The sequence below is a fragment of the Antennarius striatus genome, chromosome 6 (genome assembly GCF_040054535.1).
Source record: "Antennarius striatus isolate MH-2024 chromosome 6, ASM4005453v1, whole genome shotgun sequence".
In the NCBI taxonomy this organism is placed as follows: Eukaryota; Metazoa; Chordata; class Actinopteri; order Lophiiformes; family Antennariidae; genus Antennarius; species Antennarius striatus.
In genome coordinates, this window is record NC_090781.1 from 22,438,778 (window position 1) to 22,456,399 (window position 17,622).

The 17,622-nt window shown below is 40.3% G+C and overlaps 1 protein-coding gene across 2 annotated transcripts in view; it reads right to left on the reverse strand.

Moving 5' to 3' along the window:
* The window catches only part of LOC137596736 (cGMP-dependent 3',5'-cyclic phosphodiesterase), a 121,040-nt gene that overhangs the window by 69,341 nt on the left and 34,077 nt on the right, over positions 1-17,622 (reverse strand). Inside the window, exons 1-2 of one of the 2 annotated variants that reach the window (XM_068317460.1) lie at positions 16,200-16,371; positions 15,814-15,904 (exon numbers count right to left, since the gene is read on the reverse strand). In XM_068317460.1, coding sequence (XP_068173561.1) covers positions 15,814-15,904; positions 16,200-16,234 — 126 coding nt within the window. In that variant the 5' untranslated portion in view covers positions 16,235-16,371. Of the gene's footprint in view, positions 1-15,813; positions 15,905-16,199; positions 16,372-17,622 lie in introns of those variants that run through there. The other variant, XM_068317459.1, reaches the window with a different exon arrangement.

The following is a 17,622-nucleotide window of genomic DNA, read 5'->3' on the forward strand; positions in this document are numbered from 1 at the left end:
TCTGGGCTATAAATTGGCTTTGGCCCACAGGGGACCTAATGATGACTAAAATGTACCACACTGCACCCACACTTAGATGCACTAACAACCCCAGAAAGGGCATTTAAAATAATAGGGGACAGGGAGCAAAGAGGATAGATCAGGAAAAAGAACAAATGAATCACTTTGCAAGCTTTCAGGAGATGACAAAAGAAATGGAACGGCGGCTGTTTTGATGAAATATATGAAGAGATGAAAATGCAAAGACAATTGTGCTTTTTTTGCTCTATAGTACTTCAGATGCTTAATTAGTGGGCAGAAGAAGAAAAAAACCCTGTGAACGGTGTGACGTAGTGAATGTGAGAGGATGAATCACAAGTCTACCAGTCACTCCGTCTTCAGGCTTCAGAAACACCTGAGGAAGTATTCGGCTTGTTAGTTGCTCAAGTCTGCACCATGTTAACCAGCTAGTTGCTATAGTAACTGTGTCTGCTCTTTAGCGCTGTGCATATTTGGTGTACAGAAGCATTTTGAGTGGTCTTGCAAAAAACCATGCCTGCTATGGGCAAAAAAGGCAAGGAGTGTAATGAGAGTTGGAGAAATTTAGAAATGAAAGTGGTGCATCATTAGTTACATTATTGCAAGAAAAGATTCCCCTGTAGCCATTTGAAAATCTTCCCAGACCAGTGCTTTCATGAAAAAACATGAAAAGTAATAATAAAATATAAAAATACACAGATTTTAAAGTGGGTGAGTGTTATAGGTTTGTTTTTGACATGAGCAAATGATTTGTTCTTCATAAACTGATGAGGTACATTCTGTTATTTTCATTACTTTTAGGAGCAGGAAAAGGCAGGGGCTTATGGGAAAGTACAAAATACACCATAATGTAATTAGAAATATGATGTGAAAGTTTCTGTAAACAGCACTGAAATGCTTTATTTATTAATTTAGAATAATGAAACAGAACATAGGCGGCACTGAGACGCAGTGGGTAGCGCTGTCGCCTCACAGCAAGAAGGTTCTGGGTTCTTACCCTCCATCATCTCGTCTTCCTTCTTTGGGACTCCTCTACGCTGGACCATCTGATGTTCGGAAACCTTTCTCCTCACTGCCCCATGCAGACGCTTGATATATATTGAGATTTACGCTCACTTTTGTTTTACAATCCACATTTATCTCTATTTCTGTCATCAAAAATTGCCTGTATGCGGATTCATTTGCCAATTTTCTTCCAGTGGCCCCTCAGCCCGCCCAGATGGTGATATAATCCGTCTATCCTCTGATTTTATTGCATATATTGGTCTTTGTACAGATTTGTCTGTCCTGGTTCTTTCTGGGGATGTTATGCCATAATGTTTTTCTAATTTTTGGGGGAATTCTCCTCGAAGTGAATTGAAGGTCTTGAGACAGAGGGCACCAACTATGAGGAGTGGAAAGGAAGACAAACTGTGTCGATGTGATTTGTGAGTTTGGGCTGAATAAATAAAATTTACATGCACACTATAAATAATAAATTAGGCATCTTAAAGTTTAACCATCATGTCAGTACTGCTGTGGAAAATGATGTTATGGTGACACTAATTCTGTACTTCAATTACTTGTTACACATCAGCAGACATTTTCAGCACAATGAGCAGCAGTAAACTAATATTAGTCTTGCTGATCGATCATGTATCAGCTTTAATGAGCTAATCTGGCAAACCTCCCAGGGTTATTTGTGAAGCGACGCCTCTACTAAGGGTTAAACAGATTTTATGAAATCAAACAGAGTGCCCCCCCCCCCATCATATTAGAAATACAGTATGAATGCTATTTAAGAAATGTTTGAATCTGTCATAACAATCTGTGCAGTCATGTTTTATTCATCAGTCGGCCAGAGAGGGCCTGACGGTAAATCACACTGTGTATAAATATCCCAGCCAACCAAGAGTCTGATCAGATGGGCCTTCCTGGCCACGCTGTGTCCATCTCACAAATTGAAGGGACACCAACACACATTAAATAGTAAAGACTGACATTGGTGTATTATAATAATATCCCAAAAAGTTAATATTTATAATATATGCTATGCTTTTCTTTGAGGAAGTTGTCTAATCTTCCTTTTTTATCAGTAATGGTGCATTGCATAATTTTGTTTCATCTGCACCTGAAAAAATATGCAGATGATGAATAAAGACTGAGTTCAAACAACCTTCCTCCTACAATAGTTTATTTTTTTGATAGCTTCCAGCCTAATTGCCGTCACACGTGCAAAATAAATACAAATCTGGTAAGCAAAGAAAAACCATCAATAAACTAGTTTGTTTCATGCAAAAAAAAAAAAATTTAGTGTCTACGCAGGTCATTTCTCTTTTTGGAACGCCTCTAAATACTCATTCAAAAATCTATTTCAAAATCTCTCCTGGAGTTTTGTTCCATCTCATCTGGTGGTAAAGTACATTCCAGCCCACTTCCACCCTTGACAAACCTCTTGTTGCACTAGTGAGATTAAAATCATCCATTAAAATGTGAGAAGTAAACAAAGCTGGGTGTTCTGAGAGTTTCACCTAATCTGGAACGAACTGGCGGGGCAGAAAAACAGCTTGCACCTGTATTATGTTGTGTTCATGCCTTTGTTATTGGCTACTTGATGTCGGATCTTATGGAAAACATAAACTGGAGGTGGAAGGAAGCGGAATACAATAGTCATTGACACGATATTGTGTCTGACGTCACTGAGGTCTGTGCGTGAAGCCGAAACGGCTCTCGGTGCTAATGAGGAAAAGTTTGAGATGAATTCGAATCAAAACATGTTGAGCACGTTTAAATTGTTGCAGGCGTTGAGGGAAAACGGGGATTAGAGAATGACAGGGAGCTCATTTTATCAGAGGCTTCAGCACACTTGAAAACACAACGAAAGGCTGAGCTGCAGAACCGGCTCTTTTAAAAGATAAGACGAAAAAAGAATGGAGCAGGAGAGAGAACGATGGAGAGGAGCTGATTTCAAGATGAGAGCAGGAAAGACGGAAAGATGCCGGGAAGAAAAAAGGCGATACGACAGATGGAGGGAGAAGCAGATGGAAACACTCAGGAGAAAGAGGAGAAGAGGAAGGAGGGGAAGTCAGGAAAAGGCTTAAAAAAGGGCAGAGAAATTTGGGTGGGATGTGAAGATGAATCGGGTCAGAGGAGGAGGGAGAACGTGGAATGTCAGGTGCACGATTGAGACAGAAGGGACAGAACAGGAAAGAAAAGTTAAAAGAAAAAGAGCCAAAACAGAGATGATGGAAAACGACAGTGATGGGGGGAGTGATCAGTGGAGGTATAGCAGTCCTGATTGATGAGTAATGTCAGCTTCATTTCCTGAGGAGCAGAACAAGACAAAGCCCAGTTAATAACTGCCCCCACCCCACTGTACACACACACACACACACACACACGTGCTAAATAGCATGCCTGATTCATTAAGTCAAATGAGAATGAGATGACATGTCATTTATTCTAGCCACAATCTGAAATCTTATCAACACAATACACCTTCAATACACCGCCATACACTTCCGGGGTGTGTGTGTGTATGTGTGTGTGTGTATGTGTGTGTGTGTGTGTGTTCACCATATTAAACACAGGTGCCAGCAGGTTTGTATGTATTTGATTTGAGGCATAAATATGATTTTGCCAGCATAGTAATAAGGTGCTGTGACAAAATACCATAATAAAACATCATAATGTGATCATGATTATTATATTGCGGGACGTTTCTGTTTGCTTTGTCTGCGTCTTCCTGTTTTATTGTGATCTGTGTTTGCAGCCTGTCTGCCTGCTTGTCTGTCTTTGTTCCTGCATACATATGTATTAAATACAGCTCACAACCATCCTGAAGTTCAGTCCTGCAGAGAGCAACACAGCTGTTGCTGCGATCAATGATCACCTGTCTGCTACCGGCTAATCAATGCTAGGATCAGCATTAAGATTAGCCTTTTTTAAGGAAAACACAGATAATAGACTACAAGCCTGACGGGTAAGCGATGCATGGTGTTAATACATGCTGAGAGACGGGCAGAGAGAGATGGATGGAGAGCATTGGATGAAGAAAGATGACACAAGACTTCAATGGAGGAAGTGAAAGCGGAACCAGCGTGACAGGAAAGAATGGTGAAAGACAAACACTACAGATCTGAGATGAGGCAGGGAAAGGGTTCACTGACCTTTACGTAACTGGCGATTTGATTACTTAACACTTTAGACTAACACACTACTAAATACTTAGCAGGAAATCGACTGCACCATTATAAAAGGTGGCTGCTGATGCTTAAACAACCCAGCTCACGGTCCTGCTGCTAACGTCGCTAATAGAGCACAACAGATTTCTTGAACTGTAAAAACAATTTTAATCTACTGCTGATGAAAAATGGATCCGGATCCAGCATAATGGAATAACAGCTTCATCGATCACTCATGGAAAACAATGACTCACAACAACAAGAAAGAATCGTTTGCCGGGTTTAAAAAAAACCCTCAGAGGATGAAGAGCAGCATCGTCCAGCCTCACAGCCACCATTGTTTCATTTGCCAGCGTGCTGAGTGTGTACTTTTTAAACGCCTGCTGACAAACCCAACATTGAGTTTTCACTTAGTGTCTTATCCGATTTTCATGCTCAAACTGAGCAGACATCACACGGATTTAAACAACTTGACAAATACTCTGATATGGATTTTATTTATTGATTTTGCTTGACAAAAAAAAAATCAAAAAAATCCACATGCTGACATTTCACAGTGCGACATGCTTCAGAACATTTGCAAGCAGTCTTGTGGCTTCAGTAAAAAAGGAATGACAGCTCTGACGGCTCTCGCCATGAAAATGCAAATTCACAGTTTTAATTAGATGCGCGAAAAGGTCAGAAATATGAATAGCCGTAAAACCACTTAACCATCCGGAGCTGGTAACAACTCATTCAGCTGTGTGGATAGGTGAGGTTTACGGTGGATGCGGCTGAGAGCTTGGTAATGAGGTCTCCAGCCGTAAAAGAACAGCTAAATGGAGGTCTGTTAAGAATGTAAAACTGATTACTGCTAGGAAACAAAATAAACATCATCTCAAAAACACATATTCCACCATCTTCACATCTGATTTGCCGGCTTTGAGAACATCAGATTGGAGACATGTTCAATAAAGCCATATAACCACTAAGTTGCACTATTTTATTTTGCACTAGTATACAAAGAAAACTAAACCTAAAAGCCAAAAAACCCCTCAAAAATCATTAGCTACCATAGTGTTAAAGATAATTCTAGAAGTCAGAGGAATAAACTTACTTAAAAAAAATAGCCAGACTTTATGGTTTAAGCCTCCAGAGGCGGTTGTGTTTCTCCTGTGTTTGTCTGCTAGCAGGATTCTGTAAAAGAATACAGGTTTTGATTTCCTCAAATCTTTAGGTTTTAGTTCAGGTCAGAAACTCTGCAGCAGGAATATTTATTAATCTTCTTTTCTCTGTGTTTCTTGTTGATGAGTGACTATTTTCGGGCTGTAAAATGATTGTAACTGGTTCGCATGATCTTGTAATTAATCATGTTTTCTGCACGTAGGGTTTAGTATTATTTTTCTCCCTGCAGCGCTGGGGCTTTCTACTCTATATGGTGCCAACATTCAAATCAACCCTAATGGCAAAAATAGTAATGCAATGCTAATTAGACGTAAAGAGCACAGAAATTGGAAATGCCGTAAGGTCAATTGCCTTATTATCATGTTACAGACGACGTAATGGACCACAGAGATTTATCTTGACTAGGTAGAACATTAAACAGGGTTACATGCTCATACTAAAATGTCATACATCTCTTCTCATTTCCATAGACGCCACAACTCCTGTGCTGATTTTCCTACCTGTGTTGCTGGTACGTCAGAGCAGCATGCAGATACGCTCAACTATAATTATGTCTTGATTGTTTTACTGTGTACAAACATCTTTGTGATTAGTATTACGTTTGTCACGTTAAATATGCACAAATAACCTGTGTATGAGCTGAGCCTGCGGTAGTAATACGCTCTAAGTACAGTATATATATTTTCTCAGACTGACTTTTATAAAAAAAAGTGTCCATCCTTCAACTTGATTCAGTTCTGTAATTTATCTTCAATTTGAAATGACGACACTAATGAAGGGTTCAGGTTAATTGAGTGGTGGACATAAAAGGAAAGGAAGAAATCCTGTCTTCTACTACACTTTCAAACAATTAACAGGAGCTGGTTGGATTACCTTGGTTCTACGCCCTTCAGTCTGGATGTGTCAATTTACTTCCACTTTAATTTTACAATAAGTTCTTTGAAATGGATTAATTAGGCGTGAATCCATTCAGTAGTACTCAAACATCGAGAATGAATCACAAGAGAGAGCAAATATGACAGGAAGTAGCCCTCGCGTAGCCTGATGTGAGAGGAAGCGGAGAGCGAGCATCACCATCACTGACATTTTGGTTCTGATCAAGGTAGCGCTGAACGCCATGTTAGACACACGCTGCACGCCTGTCGAGTGCTTCAGCCGTGATGTGCTTCCACGATAAACACGGCGTGCACGCCAGCACCTGAAAATACATATCAAAAACTCTTCAGAGGGCGGATTGCAATTTACTTCTAGAGCATCTAGTTGTCAACAAAAATAAATTGTGAATGTCTGCACAAAAGAAAGCAAGAAAAATAAAATATCAGCAGTGAAAGGGAAACGGTATGACAAGAAAAGCAATGAAATAAAAGCAATTAATACAAAGTTATCACTAGTTAGCATCTTGTTACCACTGAACTGCAAGGATGCATCACAGCGGAGCAGACAGTCGCTAATGATCAAATAAATTCATGTCCAAACTGTGGATTGTAAGAGACGAGATGAAATTAAGTCGGAAAAAAAGGATCTTTTTCAAACGAATAAACGACCAGTTGCTCTTTATTAGCTTCTAGCGGCCTCCATTCATTGATGCGGTGCTTTGTTATAATTTTTTAGTTTTTTAATTATTTTTGGCTCTGTTTGACGCTGCTTTGAATACTCATATTTTAAAGCGCTGATTGCCGGTCCACTCAGGACCTGACAACCGATGTTAATCAGCGTTCAGCCAAATGTGGATCATGACGCACCAGGAAGCTCAGACACACTTGAAGGTTAATTAAATTACTGTACAAAACTGTTGGGGCTACTTGCTAGTTCTTCGAAACCCCCCCTCTCCACCCCATACAGTTGGGTTATTTACATTCATTATGGAGAAATTCCATATTTCACATTTAGGATGAGTCTAAAAGTTGGGATACCATTGATGCTATCAAATGAAATAATTAGCACAAGCTCCACAGAGGAGCGTTTTTTTATTTGATGTAATTCGATTATATTTGTCAGGCATTTCTGACTTTATTAGATCGCGTAGAGAAGTGAGAATGACGATTAAATTTCATAGCTAGAATTAAATGGGAGACATTGCAGTTCTGTGACAGTCACTCCCGAAAATGACATTTTAGCGTATTATTGCCAATAAAGTTCTCTTGCATGAAATAATAAGACAGACACAATTTAAGCGTATCAATATTCATGAAGTGCTTTTCATTAAGTTTTAATAGTTTTTGTGTGAGTTAACAGGGAGGGTAATGTTCAAGTGTTTGGACGTAAATGTTTTTTGGGAATTTAGAGCACATGGAGCTTTAAAGTTAAGATCCTCACACCTCAAATGCAACTGATTTTCAGATCAACTGTCTGAGATACAGGAGCTCATATTTCCATTTCAGTTAACTGTCAGCCTCCCCATGGGGAAATCTAAAAGCCACTCACACGTCTCACTGTATCCCCGATGATGCAGCTACGCTTTTAGTGTAAAAGGTACATATTCCAGAGGGATGCTGACCTCTGTTCCAGTGGAAGTGTACATCTGAGTGCCTGCATGTATCGACATGTGTGGCACTGTACACACGTATGGGGGGTGGTGTGTGCAGTGGAGAATGGAAGGAGATCAATGTCCATTATTAGTGTGAATTGGATCGATGAGGAAGTCGGTCAACCGACATCTAAAAAGATGAGTAAGAAGTGAAAAAGTCAGGTCGGCACAAAAGATGCATGCATTTGACATGCACATGCATGCACACACACACACCTCTCGCACAGCTGGACACGCACTGTATGTGAGGAAGTCGGAAAGAAAAGGACACGCCCCCCTCTTTTACTTCCATTCCTGGGGGAAATCACACATCTGACACCTCTTCCCCTGCCGTTCTTTCACCCAATTCTTTGACTCTTTCTTCTCTGCCTTTTATTCGAGTCTCCATTCAGTCGTGCTCTAATACCACAAAGGACCGCAAATTGAATGAGACAGAAATAGAACCGCACTAAAACACGCAAATATATAATACAACGTAATACAATGACATAAAGATATTAAAAGAGAATTAAGAGTAAGAGCCTACCTACCTTGTCTAGCTTTGTCTTGCTGGTTGAGAGCAACCAATGAACAATACAGCTTCTTTTTAAGTTACAGAAGTGTGGGTAGGTCACCCAACTTCTGTTTTAAAGTTCAAATCATTAAATGTGGAAAAAGTTTGTGGCATTGGAAATGGTAATAAAAGGGACAGACAGGAGAAGAAATGGGTTTTTTTCTATGTGTTAAAGCTCTGGTGTAGTAACTCTTAATTTTCTGTGTTATGAATCACATTTACATTGAATTAAAATGAATTTGCATTTTATTTGTGTCTCAACTGAGAATATTTCTTTTGTAATTTTTTTAAAGAAACTATGTGCATTTCATTTTATGATACAAAAATTCAATTATGCATTCATCTGCAGGCTCCCAACTTGAAGTTGCAAACCCACATTTCTCAGGGAGTTAACGTGATGATGATTCTGTGTTGGAGAGAAACTGTCAACCTATGATGAGATATTTTAAAGTAAAAATAAATAAGAAGAATAAGGAGAAAAGGGCAAATTTATAATAGTGTAGAATCTAGCTCAGCTACCCCAACCTTGAAATGGGGCTCATCTGCATTTCTTCTTGACTGCACTTCTGATCTGTTCCCCTTCTTCTGTGACTGATGATCACCTTTTTTTGAAAGAGGTAAAATAATCCGAGACAAAAAAAAATGTGGGTAAAAAAAAAAATCAAAAGTGCAGACTGAAGTTAGACCCTTCAGTTTTCAAGAACTTCTCCTGTGGAACCATCTTTCAGCTCAGTCCAGGATGCAGTAAACTCCTGTCATGTTAAGGAGGCTCTCCCTCTCCTCCTCGACACATTCATATCAAATTCATTCATCCAATGCAGGGATCCACACGAGGCACATGGCCGCCCACCTGAGATGATTAGTCCTTGCTCATGTGGAAATGATTGGATCCCTGAACTGTGTCTATATCTGCTGCTTTGGGAAGTTTCAGGAGACCTTCTGTTGTGATTTGGTGTGTGTCCCCCCCCCCAAAAAAAACAAAAAACAAAAAACAGACTTTACTCCAGCTCTGAAAACTTATGCCTTCACATACTTTATGTAGATTTTTGGTGTGGTCGAAGTGACAACTGCTGTGAGAAGAAACTTTTTTTTTTTGAATGGGAATTTGACCTTTCAAGCTGATGGAGGCATTTAGATGCTCAGAATAGATTTGGGGGAGTATCGCCTTGGGAAAGAGTTGCAGGAGAAGTCTCTCAGCCTGAATGAGATGAACAATGACTCATCTGCTGCTTCTTTCCTCAAACTTTAGATGGTGTGTTTTCTCTCAGTCATGACACAGCCACCTCAACATTTCATGCTTAGGTAATGGATTAGTTAGCTTCAGACAGATCAATCATCGTAAAGCCATCTGCAATAGAAGGATAGGTCCTTTGTCTTCCATCTAAAGACCTAATTACAATTTCTGGTTTCAGTGTTTTGATAATGTTTTTTAAAGTTTTCCCAAACTAATATCTGAGAAAAAAAAGTTCCAACTGTTCTTTATGTGGTTTTTAAGTTTGAAGAAGTGGCAGCTTACATCATGCAGCCAGGGCAGGTTTACATTTCCTCTGTATTAAATCATTTATAAGTGGTTAGACAGGCAGCTTTTACTTCATCTTCATATGGGCCAATTGGGTAATCAGATAGACTAGGTAATGGGCTGATATTCCTGGGCAGGATTTTACGCAGCAAAGTTGACATTTACCGCCACAGAAAATTGGTGTAGTTACCTTCTGCAAAATGCAAAAGCAGGAGAGAAAAAAAGATAATGGAAATGTTACTTTGGAAATGTGTATGATGCAAAGAAAAAGCCTAGCAAATTTGTGTGTGTGTGTGTGTGTGTGTGTGACTCATCCATTCAGGAGACAGTTACACACTTACACAAAGCAAGCTACAATGGTAAGGTAATAACCGGACGAGTGGGAACAATTTGGATTTCTGTCTTGTGCAGTAATACTTTGACTTGCAGGAAAGAGAAGCCACAATATGGGTCCACAAACAATGCAAATAATCTGTGATCCATCTACCTCCAGGGCATACAGAGGCTGAAAAAGCAGCAGGCTTGCATTAAGACACCAAATGTAAATAGATCACTTAACTCAGCTAAAAATCATGATCCATAACGTGAATACTGTGCAATCGAGTGCATTCAAATTCAAAAATTGGCAAATAAGTAAGAAGGTTTTTCATTAGCAAATCTACAAGCATTACTGTATGTACCTGCAGACAGATGTGCAGGGTAGCAGTAGCTTGTTTGAAACCCTGGAGGGATCCACTTGAAATAAAAAGTCAGCATCACTGAATAATACACTCCATTTATCAAGGAGGAAACACTGACCCTGACAAATGCACACCCATTTTATGCATCATACTGTATATGCACACACACACACACACACACACACACACACACACACACACACACACACACACATGCACACACACACGCACACAGAGCAGCACTCTCAGAGCGCTGCTGGGAGTCAAGGTGCCCTTGTGTCGGTGGTCATTTATCAGACTCGGCAATTCAAACGGCTATGGCAGATGAAGCCACTGGTCCTTGTGTAAATCTGCTTTGAACTCCACGGCAGATAACGCCACACGTATGAGCCCACTGAATGTACAACAGGGTCCTGTCTGTTTGCATCAATGCGACATACAGTTAGACTCGCTGCAACAGGATCAGCACCATAGAAGCATAAGGAATCGAATGTCAAATAAAATACTTTACTTTCAGACATGACCACATTGATTGAGCTTGTAGCTCGTCGTTTTTTTGTGTGTTAACATACAAACGTTCCATGTGGTTGAAATTGAATCATCCAAAGATTTGCAAAATCAATAATTCTTTAACTTCAACTTTTGAAGAAATGTTTTATTTTTATTTCTTCTGCAGTTTTGTGCTTCATAGAATGTGCAAGTTTCAACAGCACAGGCAGGTGGTGTATTACTGGCTACGTTCACAGCTCTCCCTGATCAAATAGTGAAACCTCTCAGTTTAAAAGAAATGTTAACAGATGAATATTCGCCCACTTTTATCACAATGAACCTGGCTCAATTCAGGGAATGAAATACATAAGCTTAGCCTGTAATTCTCTCCATATATATATATGTATTACTGCACTTCTTCAAATCAAAACAGAAAATAAAACCGTGTGGAATCTAATTCCCACTCACAACCACTCAACAACTCATCGCCGTGCTGACACAACGATCCCCCAAAGGTTTAAGCTGTCAACTCAGCACACATTCCCTACTGCTGTGGCGAGTGCTCAGGCGTGTCACGCCTCATCTCTCATGGAGTCGCCCCGACATTGGAAACAGAGAAAAGATTGGAAAACTGAGATGGGAATAGAACTTTATGGATCTTTCTCCCTGTAGTTTAATTCAACGCAGCAAAAAAAAGAAAAAAAAAGAGAATAAGCACACGCCTGGTGGATTTTAAATATGAATGAAAGTGAGAGACCACTTTGGAGCTTTATAAACACCACTACACAACAGGTAAGCTCGAAGAAGACCATTAAAGACTGTTGTGTTTGGATCTACAAGGAAAGATGCTTCTGTGTGCTTTCATATAATAACTATGGATAATTGGTTGTGCAAAATTAATTAGAAACAGTCTTCCCTGTAGTGGCTCCTCCACCGCTTCACATGCTTCAGCAGTGAAATACCAGCATCACTTTTCTTTTGCAGCTATTGTTGATATTTGTTCATCTTAAGCACTGAGTGTTCACCAAGAATGAGCCCCCCTGTTGTGTCTGCTTTATTAAAAGTCATGATCTATATTTGCTGCTTACTGACGCATATCAGACTGACGACACTCCCATTAAGGATATAAAGCAGACTAAAAAAGAAGAAAAGAAAGACTAAACATTATTTACATAACTTAACATAAGGTGGAAATGATGTAGTTACAACTTCTGAGGGCATTGCTGCATTTCTTCACGTCTTAATGTTGGATATTGGTGGAAGTTCCAGGTTTGTGTCACCAAAAAATAGATTTTTCGGGGGAGTATCACCTTGGGAGAAAGTTACAGGAGAAGTCGCTCTGCCTACATGAGGTGAAAGATGACTCATCTGTTGCTTCTTTATTCTCTTCGAGTTTAAGTGGTAGATATTTTTTTTATATCCTCCTTCCTGACACATCCAGCTCACAATTTCATTTCTCGTTGTGGTTAGGCATCGCAATGACAAGAAGAAGTCCATAAAGTTAGGTTAGATAAGGCTGAAATGTCCAAGTCAGGTCTCCAGAGATTGTTTCTTCGTGTCTTCGTACGATGGAAGAGTCAAAGGTACTGCTATTGATTTTTGGTGGCAATGACAATCATTTTTCCTGTTTCAGAATTATTTCAAATAAATGCCTGAAAAGGCCATGTGTATATGTCTTCTTTTTTTTTTTTTTTTAAAGATCCTTGTCTTTCATACAACAGCTCAGCTTGTGATGTTCTGCCCTTGAGCAAAACAATGAACGCCTACCTGCTCATATAAGTGTATCTATCAATAAAAAGGCAAATATGCAGGGGCGCATTGCAGCAGAACAAACAAATCAAACTGATGTGGTGATGAAGTGTCACGAGTGCAGGAGACCAAATGAAACACTATGAAATATTTGTCCAGAGATTATAAGTAGAATTCAAACACAACAGCACGGATTCACAAGAAGGTAGTGGTAAACACACAAACTAACAACAGTCATCACAATGCACTCCCTGTTTTCTTTTTATTACCATAAGAAAAAAAATTCTCTTAACATTCGAGCTGTGAAATGAAAGCACAAAGGCTGAACACCCCCCCCCCTCCCGTACTGATCATTGCAATCTAATAGAGAGCAAATTCAGTGGTTTCAATCTATTACATCCAGAAAATGTCATCAGGGTCAATCTGGGTCCGTCTATTTGGGGCAATACTGTGTAATATTCCTGGACACATTCACACAAACCCACACATAGGTACGAATGTGTGTATGCTTTTAGAAAACCAGCGATTTTCAAAATCAGAAGTGTGGAAATGTGGAGTCATCTGTGCAGAAACGACGAATGAATGCACCTGCCTCCAAGTGTCGCTTCAATTTTTTTTTATTTAAAGTGCGCACTTGTTGCTGCAGACATATTAAGTCAGTGAAGACTCAGACTGCATGTAGGAATGTGAAAAACAATGAAAAGGAGAACAAATTTGCATTGACACATCAATACCCAGAACAGCAGAGCTTATAAAATATGCACATGAGATTCGCACAAGGACTCGTTTTGTTGAATTTCAGTGGAGCTTGGTGGTTTCTACCTCACCACAAGCATCACCCTCGATTCCCTGACAAAGTAATCCTCACATCTGTTCCGCTGGAGACTGAGAACAGATTAACCTGCTGCTTTTACAGCCACACAACTCACAAGCATGAACAAATGAACACACACATACACACACACACACACGCTTGCACACAGCTCTACAATCGTATAAAAGCATTGGATTCACACAATTATATTCATGACGATAAATAAAGAGCATTTGAGGACAGCCAGACATTTACATAAGACATCTTTGACCACAAAGATGTCGTTAAATGCGAGCATTCGTAGAAGATAACAGTCGAGACATTAACAAAACCTTTTTATGGAAATAGAGAGAAAACGCTGCAGGACCTCTTTGAGTGATGCACTAATAGAAAGTGCTTCTTCCAAGACGCACCTCTGAGACTGGAACAAATTCTTTCAGGCAGCTCCTGCAGGTGGCACTGCACATGCTGCACAAGCACCAGCAGTCAAATCACAGAGAGCATGACTGGCTCTGGTGCTACTGGTGAGACTGATAATGAGTCATCACAAACAACCACGGAGAGTGGAAGAGGAATGCAGTTAGGCAAGACTTTTCACAATACAACCTGACTGCTGACTGTGCGTGTTGAGGTTTGACAGGTTTCAACAGACACACACTGAAAATGTATGTTTTCATGCACGTATGTTTGCATGTATTTATGTATATATGTATGCAAGTTTGGAGTGTTTGTGTTCAAATCTTTCACTTTTTGAATGGAATAAGAAAATTTATATCCAAGGATGAGTACATTCCCCCTTCATAGGTGAAACTGACATGGAGATCACCTGTTAAATATGTAAAAATAGAGTAAATTATGAAATGCACATTATTAGAACTTTTACAGAACATCTTAGAAATTAAACTCAGTTCAGTCAATCATCTTTTGGTGTGATATGGAAAAAAATTGAATGTCTGAATGTGAGCACAATGTGCCTGAACTGTAAAATCAGACAAAACCAATTATGAGATGCACACCTTCATGATGTCCACAATGCATGTGTGAAATTTCACTGAATTCTGTCCAGTGGGTGGCAGAACCCATCCTATTACGCACAAACATATAAAGGTAACAGTGATCCCCTTTTGGTGTGGGCATAAAAATTTGTGGATGTGGGGCGGTGGGTCATCAGTGTCGGCACACCTGAGCTCAGGTTTGCGTGACTGTACTTTTATGCAGGAGAACATGTTGACACTGGTACCCAATAAAACATTTTTCTCTAGTTGGCCTCCAGCAAAACAACAAAATTGCTCTTCAGTGTAACACGAATGAGGATGCACTCAAGAAACAAGAAAGCTGCAATTTTGCATCATATGTATCTGCTTGTGTGCCACAAATCATACAGAAAGATGGAGCGAGACACAGCAAAACGAGATTCAAGGGAGAAAAAACAGAACACAATAAGACGCACTGCTCTGGGGACTGCAAGAGCAAATTGAATCAACTCAAATGAAAAACTGTAAAACACACACACACACACACACACACACACACACACACACACACACACACACACACGAACCTGCGTGTGACAAAAGCAAATAGAGACTCATTGGCCATTCAACAAAAACACCACCGCCTTTAATTTCCTACCTTTCATGTTTATTGCCGTTTTATGTTTAATCTTCTCATCTTTTATCTGAGCCCTGACACACACAGACACACACACACAGACAGACACACAAACAGACACACACAGACAGAAAGCCCCAGGCGGGTAACAAGTATCTCACCGACTCAATCAAGGGAGAAAAGGAGTTGAAACTTACCTCCTCCATCGTTCCCAAAAACAAGAATGGTGAGGGAATAACAAGTGGCAGAGGACACAGAAGAGTGTGTGCGAGAACTGAAAACCAAACAGGAGCTCAAGGAACCAAAAGAAAGCCCATAAAAAAAAAATTAAAAAAGGAATTTAGACATCAACTTCATGGACTTTAAACCAGGAAGAGCTGAATGCACTGTGGTGAATATATCAGTCTACTCGCTACAGAGTGGACAGGAAAAAAAAATGAGGAGAGAAGAGGGCAGAGGGCGTGAAGCAACAGCATCCTGTTTTCCAGACTGTGTGCGCAGGAGAGAATAAATAGAGTGGACTTACCTGAAGTTGTTCGGACGGCACGGCTGACTGTCTGCTGGTCGGGGCCGGCGCTGAACTCTCCTCAGGACGCAGGAACACTTGCTGACCACGTCTGCAGGCATCAAGAACACAAAGAGTCAGGACCCGTGTGTGTGTCTGAATTATCCGCTGAGCACACACTCGTGGAGTCAGGTGGTACAGTCTGACTGAAAGTGTTGGAAAAATCTAACTTTGACGCACACACACACACTCCACAACTTTGTTTTATCCCTTCACAGAAGACTACATGCACTTAAAGGTGAGTCTGTGTGTTTGTGTGTGTGGGTGTGAGGGAATGTAGGTGAAAAGGTGAATGTGTTTACAAGTGTGTGTGTGTGTGTGTGTCTGGTGCGTGTGTGTGTCCTTACAGGTCCTTCCCTTTGTTTCTCTCGAACGCAGTCATGTCATCTCCACCTGTCTTACACGCAGAGAGAGCGCTGAAGTCACTCACACATTCACACACACACACACACACACTACGCTGGACCGATGCACACACTCCCGCCAGCAGGCTGAGCCACACACTGGCGCGCCAGCACCACGAGCTACCACGCATAGAGCGGAGAGTGAAGACAGTCCCTCCTCCTCTCTCTCTCTCTCTCTCTCTCTCTTTTTCTTCCTCTCTCTCTCTTTGCTCCTCCTCTGGGTCTTACTGCCTCTCTCAACCCTCATGTGTCAGTTTCCTTCTATCAGCACATGTAAAGTAGGACTGCCACCAGTCGCCATGGCTGCGATCCACTTCATGATGTCTAAACCCTCTGTACGTATTAGATAAAGTTCAATTCTACAAAATATATCTACATAAAGTTACAAGTTTTTTTTTCCAAAATACAGAAGAGTTTGAGTCACCCCCCCCAGAGACCATCGTCCAAGACATCCCACTTCACACGAGGAGCCAAAAACATCTGTGCAACCATGGATATGAAATAAAAATAACGAGAGCAGCAACCGAAATATCAAAAGGTTACTCTTCAGCACTTTGTTGTTGTTGTTGTTGTGTGGAAAGTTTGTGAAAATGCACCAAAAAATGTTTCGGATATATTCCTGTAATGAAACCATCCACCCGAATGAGCTCAAATCTATCTTATAACCATGGAAACAGGTTTTTTAGTTTTTTTTAAAAAACACCAACATCCCCAAACTGACAAAAAGGAACGACTTGTTTTGGCTTGTGTTTGGAACATTTGGTGAAACAAAAACTGCAGCTTGAGTTGAGATTCGGATGCAAAATGAAGCTGACAGATGGTAAGAATGGACAGATGTCACTGACTCCATGGTCCCCTTCCTGATTTTTAAGAATCAAAAGTTTTCAAGCGAATGTCACCCGAGTTTGGACAAATATCCTCACCACAAAAAGGACCTCTGGATATACCCTTTAAAATGACCTTTACTCACATTTTCTAGTCTTGCAACCTTTCATTGAAATGCAAATAGCAACAACATGGAGTGGTGGGAAAACCGTGTGGACGCTCTAAGAGAGACGCAAGGATGCCTCTAATGCATCCGACTCGGTTTGCATGCAATCAACATTAATGGATGGGATACTGTTCAGAAACTGTTTGCATCCTCTAGTCTCACATTTCATTGAATCCTGACTGCTGTTCTATCCCGATTATTTCATCACATTAGCAACTTAGCTTTAATTGCCTGAATGACAAATCCATCCATTTATCAGTTCTTACAGAGGTTGTTTTTTTTTCTTGCTGAATGTGCTAGGGGCATCTTAAAACATTTAAAGGTTAAGGTGGGAAGAGAAAACTTACTGTAATAGAAATCTAAATTAAAAAAGAG